The following is a 13985-nucleotide window of genomic DNA, read 5'->3' on the forward strand; positions in this document are numbered from 1 at the left end:
TTTTATTACATTAGAAACTAGAATTGATAACACCATGCTACAGCCTACATACCAGCATCACTACTTCTGAAACTTCAGGCATTTTATAGTAAATTTAGTATGTTAAACTTATTTGTCATTTTGCATAACTCTTGGAAGTTAAAATGATTTCCTTGTTTTTTCATTTACCCTTAAACCGTTGATGTGTTCAACATTGCAAGTGATAAGAACACACAATAAAAGCAGTGACTTCCTATTCCATTTAAAAACAAAAGACTGATCTCAGCAGCATTCTCTGAAGTATGGCAAAATTCTGTACAGTATGTCAAATAACTCTGACACCTTTAGAACATAAAATTTGCATGTCAGACAGGAGGAATGTCAGTATTTTCAAAATCCATTTCTTTCTAAAAGTCAAAACATCTATGATAACTAGTAGCTTCAAAGATACCTGTATAAATGCTCTTTAATTTAGCTTAGTGGCTTGGAAACATTCCACTAACTCTACAATCTCCATTTTATGATCTCCACTTAAATGCTTTTCTTTTACTAAAACTGCAGTTCCATGATCTGAACTATGACGATGCAGCTTTGTTTTGCTTGTACGAGCCTTGCGGCATGGGCTGAAAGCATCAATGTGTGACAGGATGTCTTTCTTTTTCCGTCTCCTCTGCACATGCAAGAATTCATTTCCCAAGGACTCCATTGCTTTAACAGTCAATGGTCGATTTCTTGTGCTCTGTCTCCTAGGATTTATATTAGTAGGCTGCTGTTCCATAGAACCAACATCACAAGAGGATCTTTGTGGCTTTTCGACTACCCCCTGAGTATCAGTTGACAAACACGGATCATTTGCCTTTTTGCACTGCCCATCTTCCTCCACTGTCGCCACCATTTCACCATCTTCAGACTTCAACAGAACCTGGGGTGTGTTGAAGGTGACCGCCGACTGTGATTCACATTTCTCGACTTCAACACAAGAATTGCTCCTGGATTGACAAATTTCATTGAGAATGATTTCCTCGTTATTCACTTCCACACTTCTGTCAGCTAAAGAGGCAATTGAACTTCCATTCGGCCGAGAACTAACTGAATCACAAACATTTTGGTGGGAATCTGGAAAGCTCGATGACTGAGAGAATGCCACTTTTTCAGATTCCAAGCCTCCTGATGAATTCTCAACGGCGCGGCTTGTCTCTGCCTTGGCACAAGCAGTCAATCTTCTCCTTTTAATGGGAAGAACCATAGGATTACAATGATCTGATCTTGCCCTCCGACGGAATTGATGCTTTATAGTCCTCTTTAGCTGATTATCATCAGTCACACGGGTCTTCTGATTTTTCTGGCTTTCTACCCTTTTTTTTGCATTATTATCTGGCTTATCATTTGCTTCTTTTTGGTTGGTAGCATCACTGTCAGATATGCCTTTTTGGCTATTAGTATTACTAATATTCTTTTTGTCACATGTCACCATGCTTGATGAATCTTCATCAGAGGAGCTATCCTTACTTTCTCTTGAGAGAACAGTCATCTTAGAAGCATTTTCTAATTCAACTGGAAGACATGTCAGTTCTCTCACCTTCAATAATTTTCCTTCATAAAGCCTACTGGTATCAATTACTGTGAATTTTGTCAACTTTTTATCAATGTTATCAGGCATATCCTTGCAATGGTTTACTTTCCTCGTATGTTTGGCCCCTTTACTTGTAATACCAGCAGCATTTACCTCAACTTTACTCACTGACTTAAAAGGTGCAGATTTAAATTCCATTAAATCAGATGACTTCCCTCCATGCACCAAACTGGTATCAATAACCATGAATTTTATATGATCTGTAGTAGAAGCTTGGGGCTTGAGGTAACATTGACGATGATAATCAAATTGGTCATCCTTATTCAATCCCTTTTCTGGCTCTTCATCATTGCAGCTACCAACTTTAGTCTCTTCTTCAAGCACAAGAAGATTAGGTTCAGCTACTACTTTGCTCAATACATCACTAACAGAATCAAAGTAATGATCACCTTTCACAAGTTTTCTCCTCGAAAACTTCTTAACACCAGGGATAAGAAAAACCAGATGATCTTTGGAGTGGACATAGCCTTGATTCTTTGGTTGCTCAGAGTGCCAACCTCTTGCCAGTAAGCGGGGCCAAACAGCTTCCCAGAAGAGATCATTACTTTTGGCTTTGCTAAGTCGCAATCCTCCTGTTAAATATTTTATTATATCACTGGGCCCAAGAGAAGCCCAAGCTTTACAAGTTGGTACTGAAAACACCCGATTGTTCTTCCCAAGTTCCACAGCAAGGCTTGTAAGGTCTTCCTTTTCCTTTCCAATACCTACTGCTTCTACAAGAACACCAAGTCCAACAATAGACTTTATAGATAAAATGTATTCTTCTACAGAAGTTCTGCCCTCCACATATGACTGAGAAACCTGATTATATAGATAAAATCAGTGTGAGACTGAAGCATGTAAATGATACAACTATAATGATTAAAGAAAATTACCATTGGCAACAATAATTCAAATAATCATCAGTATTACATCACAATAGCATAATATTAATAATTCAAACAGCTATTCCACCTTAATTACCATTGTATGACTATACTCTAAAAAGCATGTCATATTAACGAAGTAAGACACTCTGCAAATAGTAAAGCTTTTACTTTCCAACATCAAATGGACTAGGAGAAGCAAGCTAAGTATTATTTGAAGCTCATTAACAGAATGCATTAGTTAATTCCAAAAGATATTGAATCCTTTGATGCTTATAGCTCCTGTTCTACTACATGGTAAAAACAACCATAAAAAATGGACTGACAACTATTATATATACAAAACACCACAAAAACCAGATTATCATTAAACCAAATTATTACTGCCTTATAATAAATCATGCCAATTCAAGAAAGAATTTAAAGAAGGATATATATTAAAGGGGGAAAATAAAAATTGCAACTTACAAAGGACTATATCAGAGAGGCGACTGATGAAAATAAAAGAAATTTTGAAATCCTAGAATGCAGTGATACAGGGTAAGCCAATCATCAGGCAATGGATATGAGATGACACAGTTGATACCTGCAACAAAGTATCTTTAGATTCTTCTGAGACATGGGGAATCAAGCGAGACAATAGTTCATGTTGCCTCTGTCCATTAAGAAGCTTCTGTCCTATAATACATTTTCTCCCTTTTATCTTCCTGCAGTCTGACCATCTATGATATTCTTCAGATTTGAAAAACTTTCCATAGTAAAATGACAGTATTTCCCCCATCCCTTTGTTCTCTAAGAATTTTTTTATCTTAATAAAATTCTTCCCAAAAATAAACAAACCAAGGAGAAAACTTTTTGCATCAGCTTCACTCCAAGAGTTACTCAATGTGCCAGGAACCAATACATAATTTTTGCTTTTACCCAGTTGACCTGAATTTTTGCCTCCTGTCATCACAAACCGAAAAACAATTAGTTTCAATTCTTCCTCACTTTCTGATATACTGTTCTTTTTAAAATTAGTTTCTTTTACTAGTTCAATTGTATTGACTGTACCATCAACGTCTGCAAGATTCCTTTCACGTCCACTATCCTCCACTTCATTACGTATCCATGTGACTGAGATGGGCAAACCAATTGCAAAAGAAAGCGAGCTATCAAGCATAACTTCTGAATCAGCAGGATTCATAAGAAGTTGAAGCCGTTCTGATTCTTTTATGATGCCAGGGACCTCCACCTGGTATTCTTCACCAACTCGAGGATCCAACTGCAGGGCTCCAACTACGTCACTTATATCAGGCGAACCTGGAGGACTACTAGATGAATGCTCCATGGAATCATCATTATAATTTTGTTGAATTGACTCCATCTGCCAAGAAACACAGGACAATAAACCTAATAATTATAAACTAAAACCAAAGCTTAAGAAGAACCATTATCAAGGAAATGTAGCTTAGGTAACATTATCAAGGAGCAAACTTCAAACATGGGTCACAAACTTCAACTTGGCATAAAAGTAATGTACAGAATTACTTACCGACCACTCATTTACTAGGCCACACTTTGTCAGTTGTCACACTCATCAAATTATTTGCTTAAAAAAAATTAACTACGAACTCAGAATTACAGTACAAGTAACATTTGGGATTGTCCAGTAAATCCAAAAGGACCCCAATTACTAAATCTAAATCAGTCTGTTTCGGTACCAAACAAATTAGAACACAGCCGAGCCTGAAACCACAACAATTGCCAACACAATAGAGCATCAAAATCCTCCACATGGACACCACCTACCTAAACCACTCACACAAAGGAATTTTTTTGAAATACTCAAAGACAGCATTCTTCAGTGGCCGACACAGATTCAAAGAATTACACTTTACACCATTCAATTACCAATATGCATGTATGTGGCCTCAGAGGGTAAAAAGTAAAATAAAAACCCTTTGAGGAAAACATTATATCCAAGCAAGAACAAGAAAATCAACCCCAGCCAGATCCACTTGTATGTAAGTTCATAACTTCATATCATAAACAAAGCGCTGACAGATTAATACATAACATAACATAACACAACAACACACCGACCAAGACGTGTAACAGAGGAACACAGAAAACAAGTACAATAGTGCATTCACTTACACCATAAGATTGAGTACACCCACATAATGCTAACAATTAATTTAAACATAAAGGACCCAAAAGAAAAAATATTTCGAACAATCTTCCTCCCGATCCTACATATGTTATCATACACGCATGAAACAAGATGATAGCAGAGAGAAAGATGAATACTTGTTACCCTCTGTGTCAAATGCTAAGGGGTTGAAACTTGAAAGAGAAAGCATCAAGGAACCACAAAGCGTAAGAAGAAGAAGAAACAAACAAAAGGGTATACATATCTGATATCTATATGTAAAATAAATGTAAATATATGTGTTGTGAAAGTTGAGAGAGAAAACAAAGACGTTAACGTGGAAGGAGAAGAAGGGAGGGAGAGAGAGAACCTGGTGGTGTCAAATGGGTGAAGTGAAGTGAAGAAGGAAAGTGAAATGGCATGAACACCAACGAAACGAAATATAGTACTAATGTGACTCGGCGAGTTGGTGAGTGAGACCCGAGTTGAGGAGTGAGTGTTGTTGACGACGTGGTTTAGAAGCAAGTTCCAAAATTGAAACTTGAGATCATGGTTTACTACTACACAGAATTGTCTGAAATTTATTTATGTGCATAATTAAGATTATGTTGAAAAAAATATACTCATTTAAAGATGAACTCTTAATTACTGATTGATTACACATTAAAGTTAAAAATATCTGATCTCGTGGGTTGTTTCATTAACTCATTTACTTTGACGTAAGTAAATGAGTTATTGAAAGAATGTTATATAAAATTATTTAAATTGCACTTTTAAAAAAATATAAAAAAGCTTTTGAGCAATTTTTTTACATTAAAACTATTTTAAAAATTAACTGAAAAATGAGTTGAAAATTGAAAAAAAAAGGTTGAAAGTTATTAAGTTAAATTTTTATTTGAAGGACTTATTAAGTTAACTTTTGAATTATAAATGTTTGATAAAAATAACTATTGAAGTTGAAATCAATGAATAAAAAAAATCATATAAAATAACATGTTTATATATTTAGATTTATTTTTAGATAATTATAATTTTAAATTTATTAATTAATTTTAAAATGCTAAGATTTTTTTGTTTACAAATCAAAATATAATTAATAATTAAAACAAATAAAGAAAACAAAATAATAATAAAAATAAGTAATGTAATATTAAAAATAAAAATGGTAAAAATAATATAAAATTTGAAATATATATTTAACATTCTTTTAATTATATTAATTTAATTACACTTTTAATCTCTCAAGTATTACAGTTTTACAATTTTGATTCTTTGAATTTCAATTGAGTAAAAAACTATAATCATGTGATTTTAGTACATATATATATATATATATATATATATATATATATATATATATATATTATTTTAATAAATTAAAATTAAAAATATATAAAATATAAATATATAATTATTATCATCATTATAATAATATATAATATATCTACTACATCTCATTAATAATATATTTAGAACTAAGTAATGTATATATACTAACTACTATAAGATGCATTCTAGAAAGTGTAGTTTTGAATTGAGTAAATCGAAATTCGTATTGTGTTTGTGTTCCAAATTACTCAATCCCTAGCTACATAACTTTCAGATAATTTATTATGGAATTGCCTTTAAAAAAATTCTATTCTGGAATTATATAGTTCCAAGATTGAGTAATACGAAACAAAATAATTGAGCAAAAAAAAAAAAAAACGAAACAAAATAGTGGCAGATTAGTCAATCCAATCCAAACCAATACTAACATCATTCTAGATTGTCTTAAATCTGCTCTTGGACTCAATACACAATGAAAAGATGGGCCCAAATCCTGATATGTCACGAAAAGAGTGAGACATTGCAAATGCCACGGTCTTGCAATCTACCTCGGAGATTATTTTTTGAAGACATTCCTAGTTCGGAGAAGCCTCCATCGGATTAACAAAAATGTATGCAGCCATTTTTTTCACAGGAAAATGCTTTTGGAATTGTCACATGTCTCAAAGATGATAGAGGACAGTTTATTGTGGCAAAGAGTGTTGACAAAAAATGTGTTCTTTACATTTCTCTTTTTTATTATACTTGCATAAATGCACATTCAAAAGAACAGAGAGATAAATGTCTAAGAAGGTGGTGAGAAGAGCGATAGTTTAACTCTCATGATGTATTCTATGTTTAGCTTAGCTGCAGCCAAATCTCCGTTTTCAAAGTAAGATGCAAACATTCATAACCTTACCTAAATGTGGCATTATATTATCAAGTCCCTTCGTGTTGCTCTAAAACTTTAGCTCTTGTAATGTTTTCATCATTCGGACCATAAGATTACAGTAGTTAGCAGTTACACATAAAAATGGGTTATAAACATTCTAAGGAAGATAACAAAATATTTTTTTTCTTGGAAAAGAATATTTTAAGTAAAACAGCAGATAAAACAAGGTGAACGAATACTCGAGTTCCAGCTCTATTGCGATATGTTATTGGTCCCTTAATCCCAGTCATCTATCAGAAACCAAAAACACATTTAGGCCTGAAATAACTACCATGTTTCAAATAACTTGATTAAAAAAAGAATATCTTTCACAACCATCGAGAGAAAGAAGGTCAGATAGGATAATCAGTAATTTAAAAAACTGCAATTTTCTTTATCTAATGATGTTAATAGTAAGTAGAATACTCATGCATCCCCGCCTTTCAAATTATCAGTAACATAAACAAACAAAACAAAATTTGGTTGAAATTGGCATAAACTAATAAAACGTTCACCCTAAAGGATGTCCAATTCCCTAGAGGTGGTCGACCCACAGTCATAAAAAACGTACATTTGAATTGGTACCAACTTCCAAGAACTAAAGCCAAATAGAAGTTTAGAAAACACTAAAATTAAGCAGCACCCTTTCCCTTCTTCCTCTGGAGTTTCTTCATGTAAAACTCCAGCTCCTTACCTTCAAGAATGTACCTACACAATTTTGGAAAAATAAGATAAGCAAACAACAATACGATGTTGACACAAACATAGTCTGACAAATCAGGTTTAAGCATACCCATCAGCCCTGCCACATTGTCCGGGACGAGAAGAAATACAGGCCAACAATCGCCCACCACCAAATTGCTCTTCAATGTGGGAGTCAAGATTACGATCTTTCTGGCGTTTCTCAAGTTTTCTCTGCACATGGTTACTTTTCTTAGTTTCTTCAGCAGCAGCCTCACCTTCCTGCAAGTTTAACATCAAAGGGTCAGGAAACACACATCAGATGCAGGCTATTCAATCCAAAAAAAATTACACCTGTACCATTCATCATAAATAAATTTAAGCTTATTCATAAAAAGAATAATACAAGTAGTGTCAGAAATCAAATATTACACCCAGCAAGTAACCATGATTTCAACTATGAATTTAATTTTTTTTGGAACACATGCAATCAATGTAACTACTTTTGAGAAAATGTTGTCCAGAAAGAAGATCCAGAGTATCATACAAGAACACCAATGGACTTTACTATCAATTTCAACATATCTCCCGCCCAATATTTTTCAACAGGCAAAAGCATATCTATATTCAAGAAATAAATGATATGGATATACAATAAGGGGGGAAAACTATTAATGAACACAATTCACAAAGCATCACCTCAGTAGAATCCTTCTTGGCTGCCACTTTCTTTTTTCTACCAATTTCAACACCATAGTGCTGAAGGTACCACTGCCTGAAAGGAGCAGCATCAACCTGGACAATAGCACTCTTGACCAGGGTCTGAGTTCGCACAAGCTCGTTGTTTGAGGCATTGTAAACAACATCTAGAATACGAGTCTTGCGAGTAACTGCTTCACTACCCCATGAGTAATTGCCAGTATCCAGCCTCAATGCCCTCCATTTAACATTGCCACCTCTAACACGAATCCTCCTGATTGTCTTGTTGCTTGATAACTTGGTGTTTGCTGCCTGACGCCCAAGCTCATACCTATATGAAACCAGAAAAAAAAAATCCTAGATAATCTAATTCGGAAATTGGGATAGAACATCACTACATGCTCAAACAAAATGTCAAGAAACACATAATAATCCATAGTAGGTTCAAATAATCTCCATTAAATTAAAGATCCAAACGAAGGTGCAAACGTTGAGAATATTTCCACATTTTAAATGCAAAAAACAATAATTCATAAGGCAGAGATAATGAAAATTCAGCTTGCAGTGAAATTGGGTGGCTGCTATGTCACTATTGTGCCTCACAATCAGTTTCTTTTCTATGGAGTATAGAGAATATAATCGGCAGAGTCTTCTATGCTTCTCTGGTTGTGAACAGGAGAAACAAGAATGAAAAACACCTTTCTAAATTTCTAATTTGTAAATGAAATAAATTCAAATCTTAGTCCAAATCTCAACCAGAGAGGGTTTTGGATTGGTTCAGCATGACTTTAATTCGAATTACTACTAAGGTAACCATTTGAAATCCCTATTTGCCTTATGAAATATAAAAATCGAAAATGACTAAACCTAGATCAGGCAAATACACTTGTAGATACGAACTTATTCATCGCCCTAAAATAAATAAAACTCAACAGCCACTTTACACAGCTGAATTGAAACCATTCTCATTCTTATTCAAACCACATCGTATGTGCAAGACGAAAAATAAGCAACTTCAAGAAAAAGACAAAAAAAAATGAAATTAAAAGAAAAGTGTTAGAAAAATGGGTAATACTTTCTCTTCTTTCTCCAAGCCTTTTTCTTGCCACCAGTGGCACGCCTCTTGTGCATGGAATCCCTAGAAATACCTGTTGAAAAGCAATAGCAGAGCCCATAAGAAAAGAAAATCCCACAAACACACACACACGCAACACATCAAAGATCGAAGTGATGCAATGACAAGAGAACCATACCCATCTTGATGAAGCGCCAATACTCTCTCCTCTTTCTCTCTCTCTCTCTCTCTCTCTCTCTCTCTCTCTCTCTAAGCTTCCTCTCTGGGTGCGCGCCCCTCTCTGATAAAACCCTGAGTATATATCAAACCCTAGTTTGAAATGTTGGATACAGACCCGACCTCTTTACGGGTCAACCAATTGGGCGCCCATTGGGCTTTCATGCAAGCTCACCCATATCTGGCCTGATACTACTTTATTTTTTATTTAAGTTGTGCTGTTTCTATTTAACACAAAAATAACTTGAAGCAAACATGCGTTTTTTTTTTTACACGACATGCAATTTTTTTAAGGTATCCTTTGAGTATTGGTTAAAAAAAATATTTTTTTATTAAAATGCACAAAATCATATTACATAAGACTTTTTTTTATATTCTCTTGTAATTAATAAATATTTTCTTTTTTAAATTCTTTAACTAATATTCTAACAACACTTATTACCAACTAAAATAGATATATACTGGAAAAAAAAATGAAACATGCATAAGATATAGTATTTAAATTGTAAATATTTATCTCAGTATTGTTAAACTACTGTTTTATATTTTTATTTCGAATTATCAATATGTTTCAATTTAAGAATAATTTTGTTATAATTTAAACTATTTTTTATAAATCTATTATATAATTTATAATTTTAAGAATATGCATTTATTATGGATTTTAATTATATTATTTTATAAATTTAAAAATATTTAACTACTATTAATTTCAATTATAATTATATAAAATAAATATTTACTTTATTTAATCAACATGTTAAAATAATAAATATAATATAATTATATTTTATTTAAGTATAAAGTAAAAGTTGCCACATCAATTTATTAAAGAGGAAGAAGTAATATCCAATTATTAATAGAAATTTTCACAACTCTTACTAGTGTAACAATTTCTACGTTGTCCTACATAATAATTTAAATTTTAAAATTACTTTTAATTGATTCCACGATTGAAGTAGGGGAAGCATGACCCGTGATTGATTTGGAAGACTTTGAGTTCTGAAAATAATTCTAATGTATTTTTTTAGTACGAGTTTGAATTATATTTTGAGTCATCCCAATTCATTTTAATCTTTAATATTTTGTAATATTTTGAACAACTATCTATTAGTAAAAAAAATATTTAATAGATAATATTTGATTAAACATATAATTTGTTTCCTATTGTGAATTCTCAATTTGTACCTATATATGCACACATGTTATCCTTTTAATTTTTGCATGCATTTTTTTTTTATCAGCAACCATTAGCAATTAATATGTTATGTTATACATGTTAGGGAAGATTCAAATATATGTCATCTGTATCACTTCAACTCTTATATCTCTTTTTCCAATCATCAAATCACCTTATGGCTCCTAGTCGTGTCATATATTGATCATTAATTAACTCTCTTTTCTTATGCATTCTTAAGTAATTTGATCCTCATATATATGATATATTCTTAATTTAAACTCTATATATGTAACACATTCTTAATTTAATCTCTATATATAGTATATCGTTAATTTAATCCCTAAATAATGGACAAAATTAAGAATGCATAATGAGATTAATAGTGGCAAAAACTAAACTTATTTGTGTCATACATTGATCATTTATACATATAAAGATCAATTTAATAACTTTTTATATGTAGGAACTAAATTGAGAACTCGTCACTCGTATATGAATTAAATGGAATGTTTAGCCTGATATTTTATATAACATGTCATCTGGAATATTATTAAGTTTAGTGCACTTTTTCACAATGGCATTTGATCACATCAAGCTACAATACAAAAGTGCACCCTTTGTATTAATAGTGATTATAACATTAAGTATTTATTATAATTTTTTTAGAAGAATTTATTATAAAATTAAAATAATAAATATTGCAATTAAATATTAGATACCCAACACATTTGAATAAAATGTAACAGATTTACTGTGCCTAAAATTAAGTCAATTTGGCGTTAGATACTCGAGTACCCTTTGGTCCAGTTTATTTTAACTTAATTTTTTTGTCCTTTAGGAGAAGTTAGGCCAAACAATTTTTTACAAAAATTCTTAAAAATAAAAGGAGCTTATTTTTTTACAAAGAAGGAGCTTGAAAAAAAGCTCCATTATCTAAGCTTATTTTCACTTCTCGCTAGCTTTTATTTAGGCACCCTCTTCGATTACCTGTGAATCCGTTGGATGATTGTGCATTTAGTCATTTAATGGGTGTGTGGCTCTTACTCTTTCTTCTAAATAAATATATATTAATTAAAAATAAATTAGAATAAAAAATAAAACAATATTTTTTTATTTCAAATATAATAAAAGTAAATAAAAATATGAAAATAATAATTTTAAAAATTATTTGTATTTTAATATTTTATTAATTTAAAATAATTTTATGTGAATTGAATTAATTTTATTCAAAAAATTATTTAATAAATATATATTTATTAGACTGATAGCAATTTTAAATAAATCATAAGTCTTTTTTTAAAAAATTTATCAAACAAATTTTAATTTAAAAGAAGTTTTTAGGTTGAAAAAAATTAAAACTAACAAACAACTTTTACTTTTTTTTTTTCAAAAGTTCTTATTTTTAGCTTCAACATAAGTGAAAACAAAGTCAGGTGAAACATACCCTCATATATTTAAATAGAATAATCATTCTTTTATTGTCTTGCAAACATACCCTCGATATATTTAAATAGAATAATCATTCATATATAACGAGTGTTTCCTAATTTATTATGTCAAAGATTTAATTTATTGGATCAGAAACTAGTTTTTGATTGATCCAAATATAGATTCTTTTAATTTATTTCTTAAGGAAAAGGAAATGTGTCCTATAATAAAAAAAACTTTTATTAATTATAAATGAAAAAATCCCAAGAAGGAGTGATAAATTGTGATTTTAAATTTTTCCGGACTCTTGTTGATAAGAAACACCATTATCTGATGCCGCTTAAAAAAGAAAACAACAAATAACAGATTATGTAAAACACCTTTCAAGCATAAAATCAAATTCAAACCCTATAAGTTAGAGCAGATAAAATAAACAAATCAAACATAAGTTTTTATATATATAAAAAAAAAACCTTAATATATCTCTCTTTGTTTGACGAGTTTAGATGAGAAGTCCTCCACGGCACCACATCAAATTAACAACACCCTTGATATATAGATTATTTGATCAAATCTAAAAACAATTAGATAAAAAGTACTCTATATCGATCAACACCTTCATAGAAGGATCATAGTTTCCCAAAAGAGTGAAAATATCTAAAATTGAGATGATTTATTGTTTTAATATACACGTAAGAGTCTATGAGAAGTTTCAGTCATACTTCAGCAGCAATCTTAGTTGATTGAAAACAAAGCAGAATCTTTTTTGGTGATAAACAAAGCAGAGTCTCTCTAAACTGTTAAAGTCGACCTAATTAATAGTGGAGATTAAAAGTTTGACCAGTGTAATAAATAGAATTATAAAAAGAAAAAGAAAATCTCAATAGCACTTGAGAAAAGTTATTACAAGATATAATACTCAAAATTCACATATTCTTATTCATTATAAGATAGTTTCCAAGTACAAAACGGGCATAACAGCATGTTATACCTATTCCACATAAAGAAAGGCCTCTACATATAGAGTAGTAGACTAATATTAGAAATCACGTCCACAATTTGAACACTAATATTGAACGAGACTATCTAGTACATAGCTAGATTTAAAGCACATTCAAGATTTGTGAAGTTTAAGACTTAATTAAGGTATGATGTTAAGTGCGGCAAGAGGCACATGAGCAATCTGTGCCGCATCTGCAACCAGTTCCAGCAGCCGCAGTCTTGGGACATGAGCATGGATTGCACCCACAGTGCTCTCCGCACGAGCATGTCACGTGATCACCGCCTCCAGTTGTCATGCCGGCATTTGTGCACCTGCATGCATGTGAAACACTAAAAAAACTGTGTATCTAGAGATTTGGATAGCAGAAAAGCATTAATCAAGGAACTCGTATGCTTAATTATATTATACAATTAATGACATGCAACTTTCTTTATCAAAAGATTAATAAAATATATTTTTAATTCCTATAATCTCAATAAAATTTATTAGTATCATTCCTCGTGTTTTGGATTTGATTAATTTACTCTCTAAATTTTGGAAAAATAATCATTTCTGAGTTCATTTTAACGAAAGTTCAGAAATTAAAAACATGCTTTATCCTTATTAAAATTATGAACTTAATAAAGAGACCTGCAAGTGGAACCACCAGTGCATGGAACTGTGCAGCCACACTTGTTATCACATATTACCACCGGTCTCACTGCATCTCCTCCACTTGTATCAGCCATTTTTCTCTCTCTCTCTTTCTCTATGAGTTAGTCTCAAATATGCTTCGAGAGTGTTCACTCTATGTAGCCTTTTTATAACGAAAGGAGGAGGGAATACCGAATGCCATTTCACACTCTACGTGGC

General features: G+C 31.8%; 3 protein-coding genes across 4 annotated transcripts; all 3 read right to left on the reverse strand.

The window, feature by feature from the left end:
- Positions 1–218: 218 nt before the first annotated feature.
- Positions 219–5149, reverse strand: LOC114423693. Its single transcript, XM_028390540.1, has 4 exons — positions 4983–5149; positions 3532–3844; positions 3065–3423; positions 219–2413 (listed from the first exon to the last, which is right to left on the reverse strand). Exons 2-4 carry the CDS (start codon positions 3842–3844, stop codon positions 446–448), a joined length of 2640 nt encoding a protein of 879 aa, XP_028246341.1. The 5' UTR covers positions 4983–5149; the 3' UTR covers positions 219–445.
- Positions 5150–7228: 2079 nt separating this feature from the next.
- Positions 7229–9614, reverse strand: LOC114423695 (40S ribosomal protein S8). The gene is made up of 5 exons (XM_028390544.1): positions 9485–9614; positions 9307–9379; positions 8232–8562; positions 7645–7814; positions 7229–7559 (listed from the first exon to the last, which is right to left on the reverse strand). Exons 1-5 carry the CDS (start codon positions 9486–9488, stop codon positions 7484–7486), a joined length of 654 nt encoding a protein of 217 aa, XP_028246345.1. The 5' UTR covers positions 9489–9614; the 3' UTR covers positions 7229–7483.
- Positions 9615–13043: 3429 nt separating this feature from the next.
- On the reverse strand, positions 13044–13917 carry LOC114423697 (EC protein I/II-like). 2 transcript variants are annotated; one of them, XM_028390545.1, is made up of 2 exons: positions 13764–13917; positions 13044–13462 (listed from the first exon to the last, which is right to left on the reverse strand). In XM_028390545.1, the coding sequence occupies exons 1-2, from the start codon at positions 13859–13861 to the stop codon at positions 13285–13287; spliced, it is 276 nt and encodes a 91-aa protein (XP_028246346.1). In that variant the 5' UTR covers positions 13862–13917; the 3' UTR covers positions 13044–13284. The 2 variants fall into 2 exon arrangements, with proteins under 2 accessions (XP_028246346.1, XP_028246347.1); XM_028390546.1 differs by having other exon boundaries at positions 13044–13444; positions 13764–13913.
- Positions 13918–13985: the final 68 nt, after the last annotated feature.

The sequence above is a fragment of the Glycine soja genome, chromosome 8, assembly GCF_004193775.1.
Source record: "Glycine soja cultivar W05 chromosome 8, ASM419377v2, whole genome shotgun sequence".
In the NCBI taxonomy this organism is placed as follows: Eukaryota; Viridiplantae; Streptophyta; class Magnoliopsida; order Fabales; family Fabaceae; genus Glycine; species Glycine soja.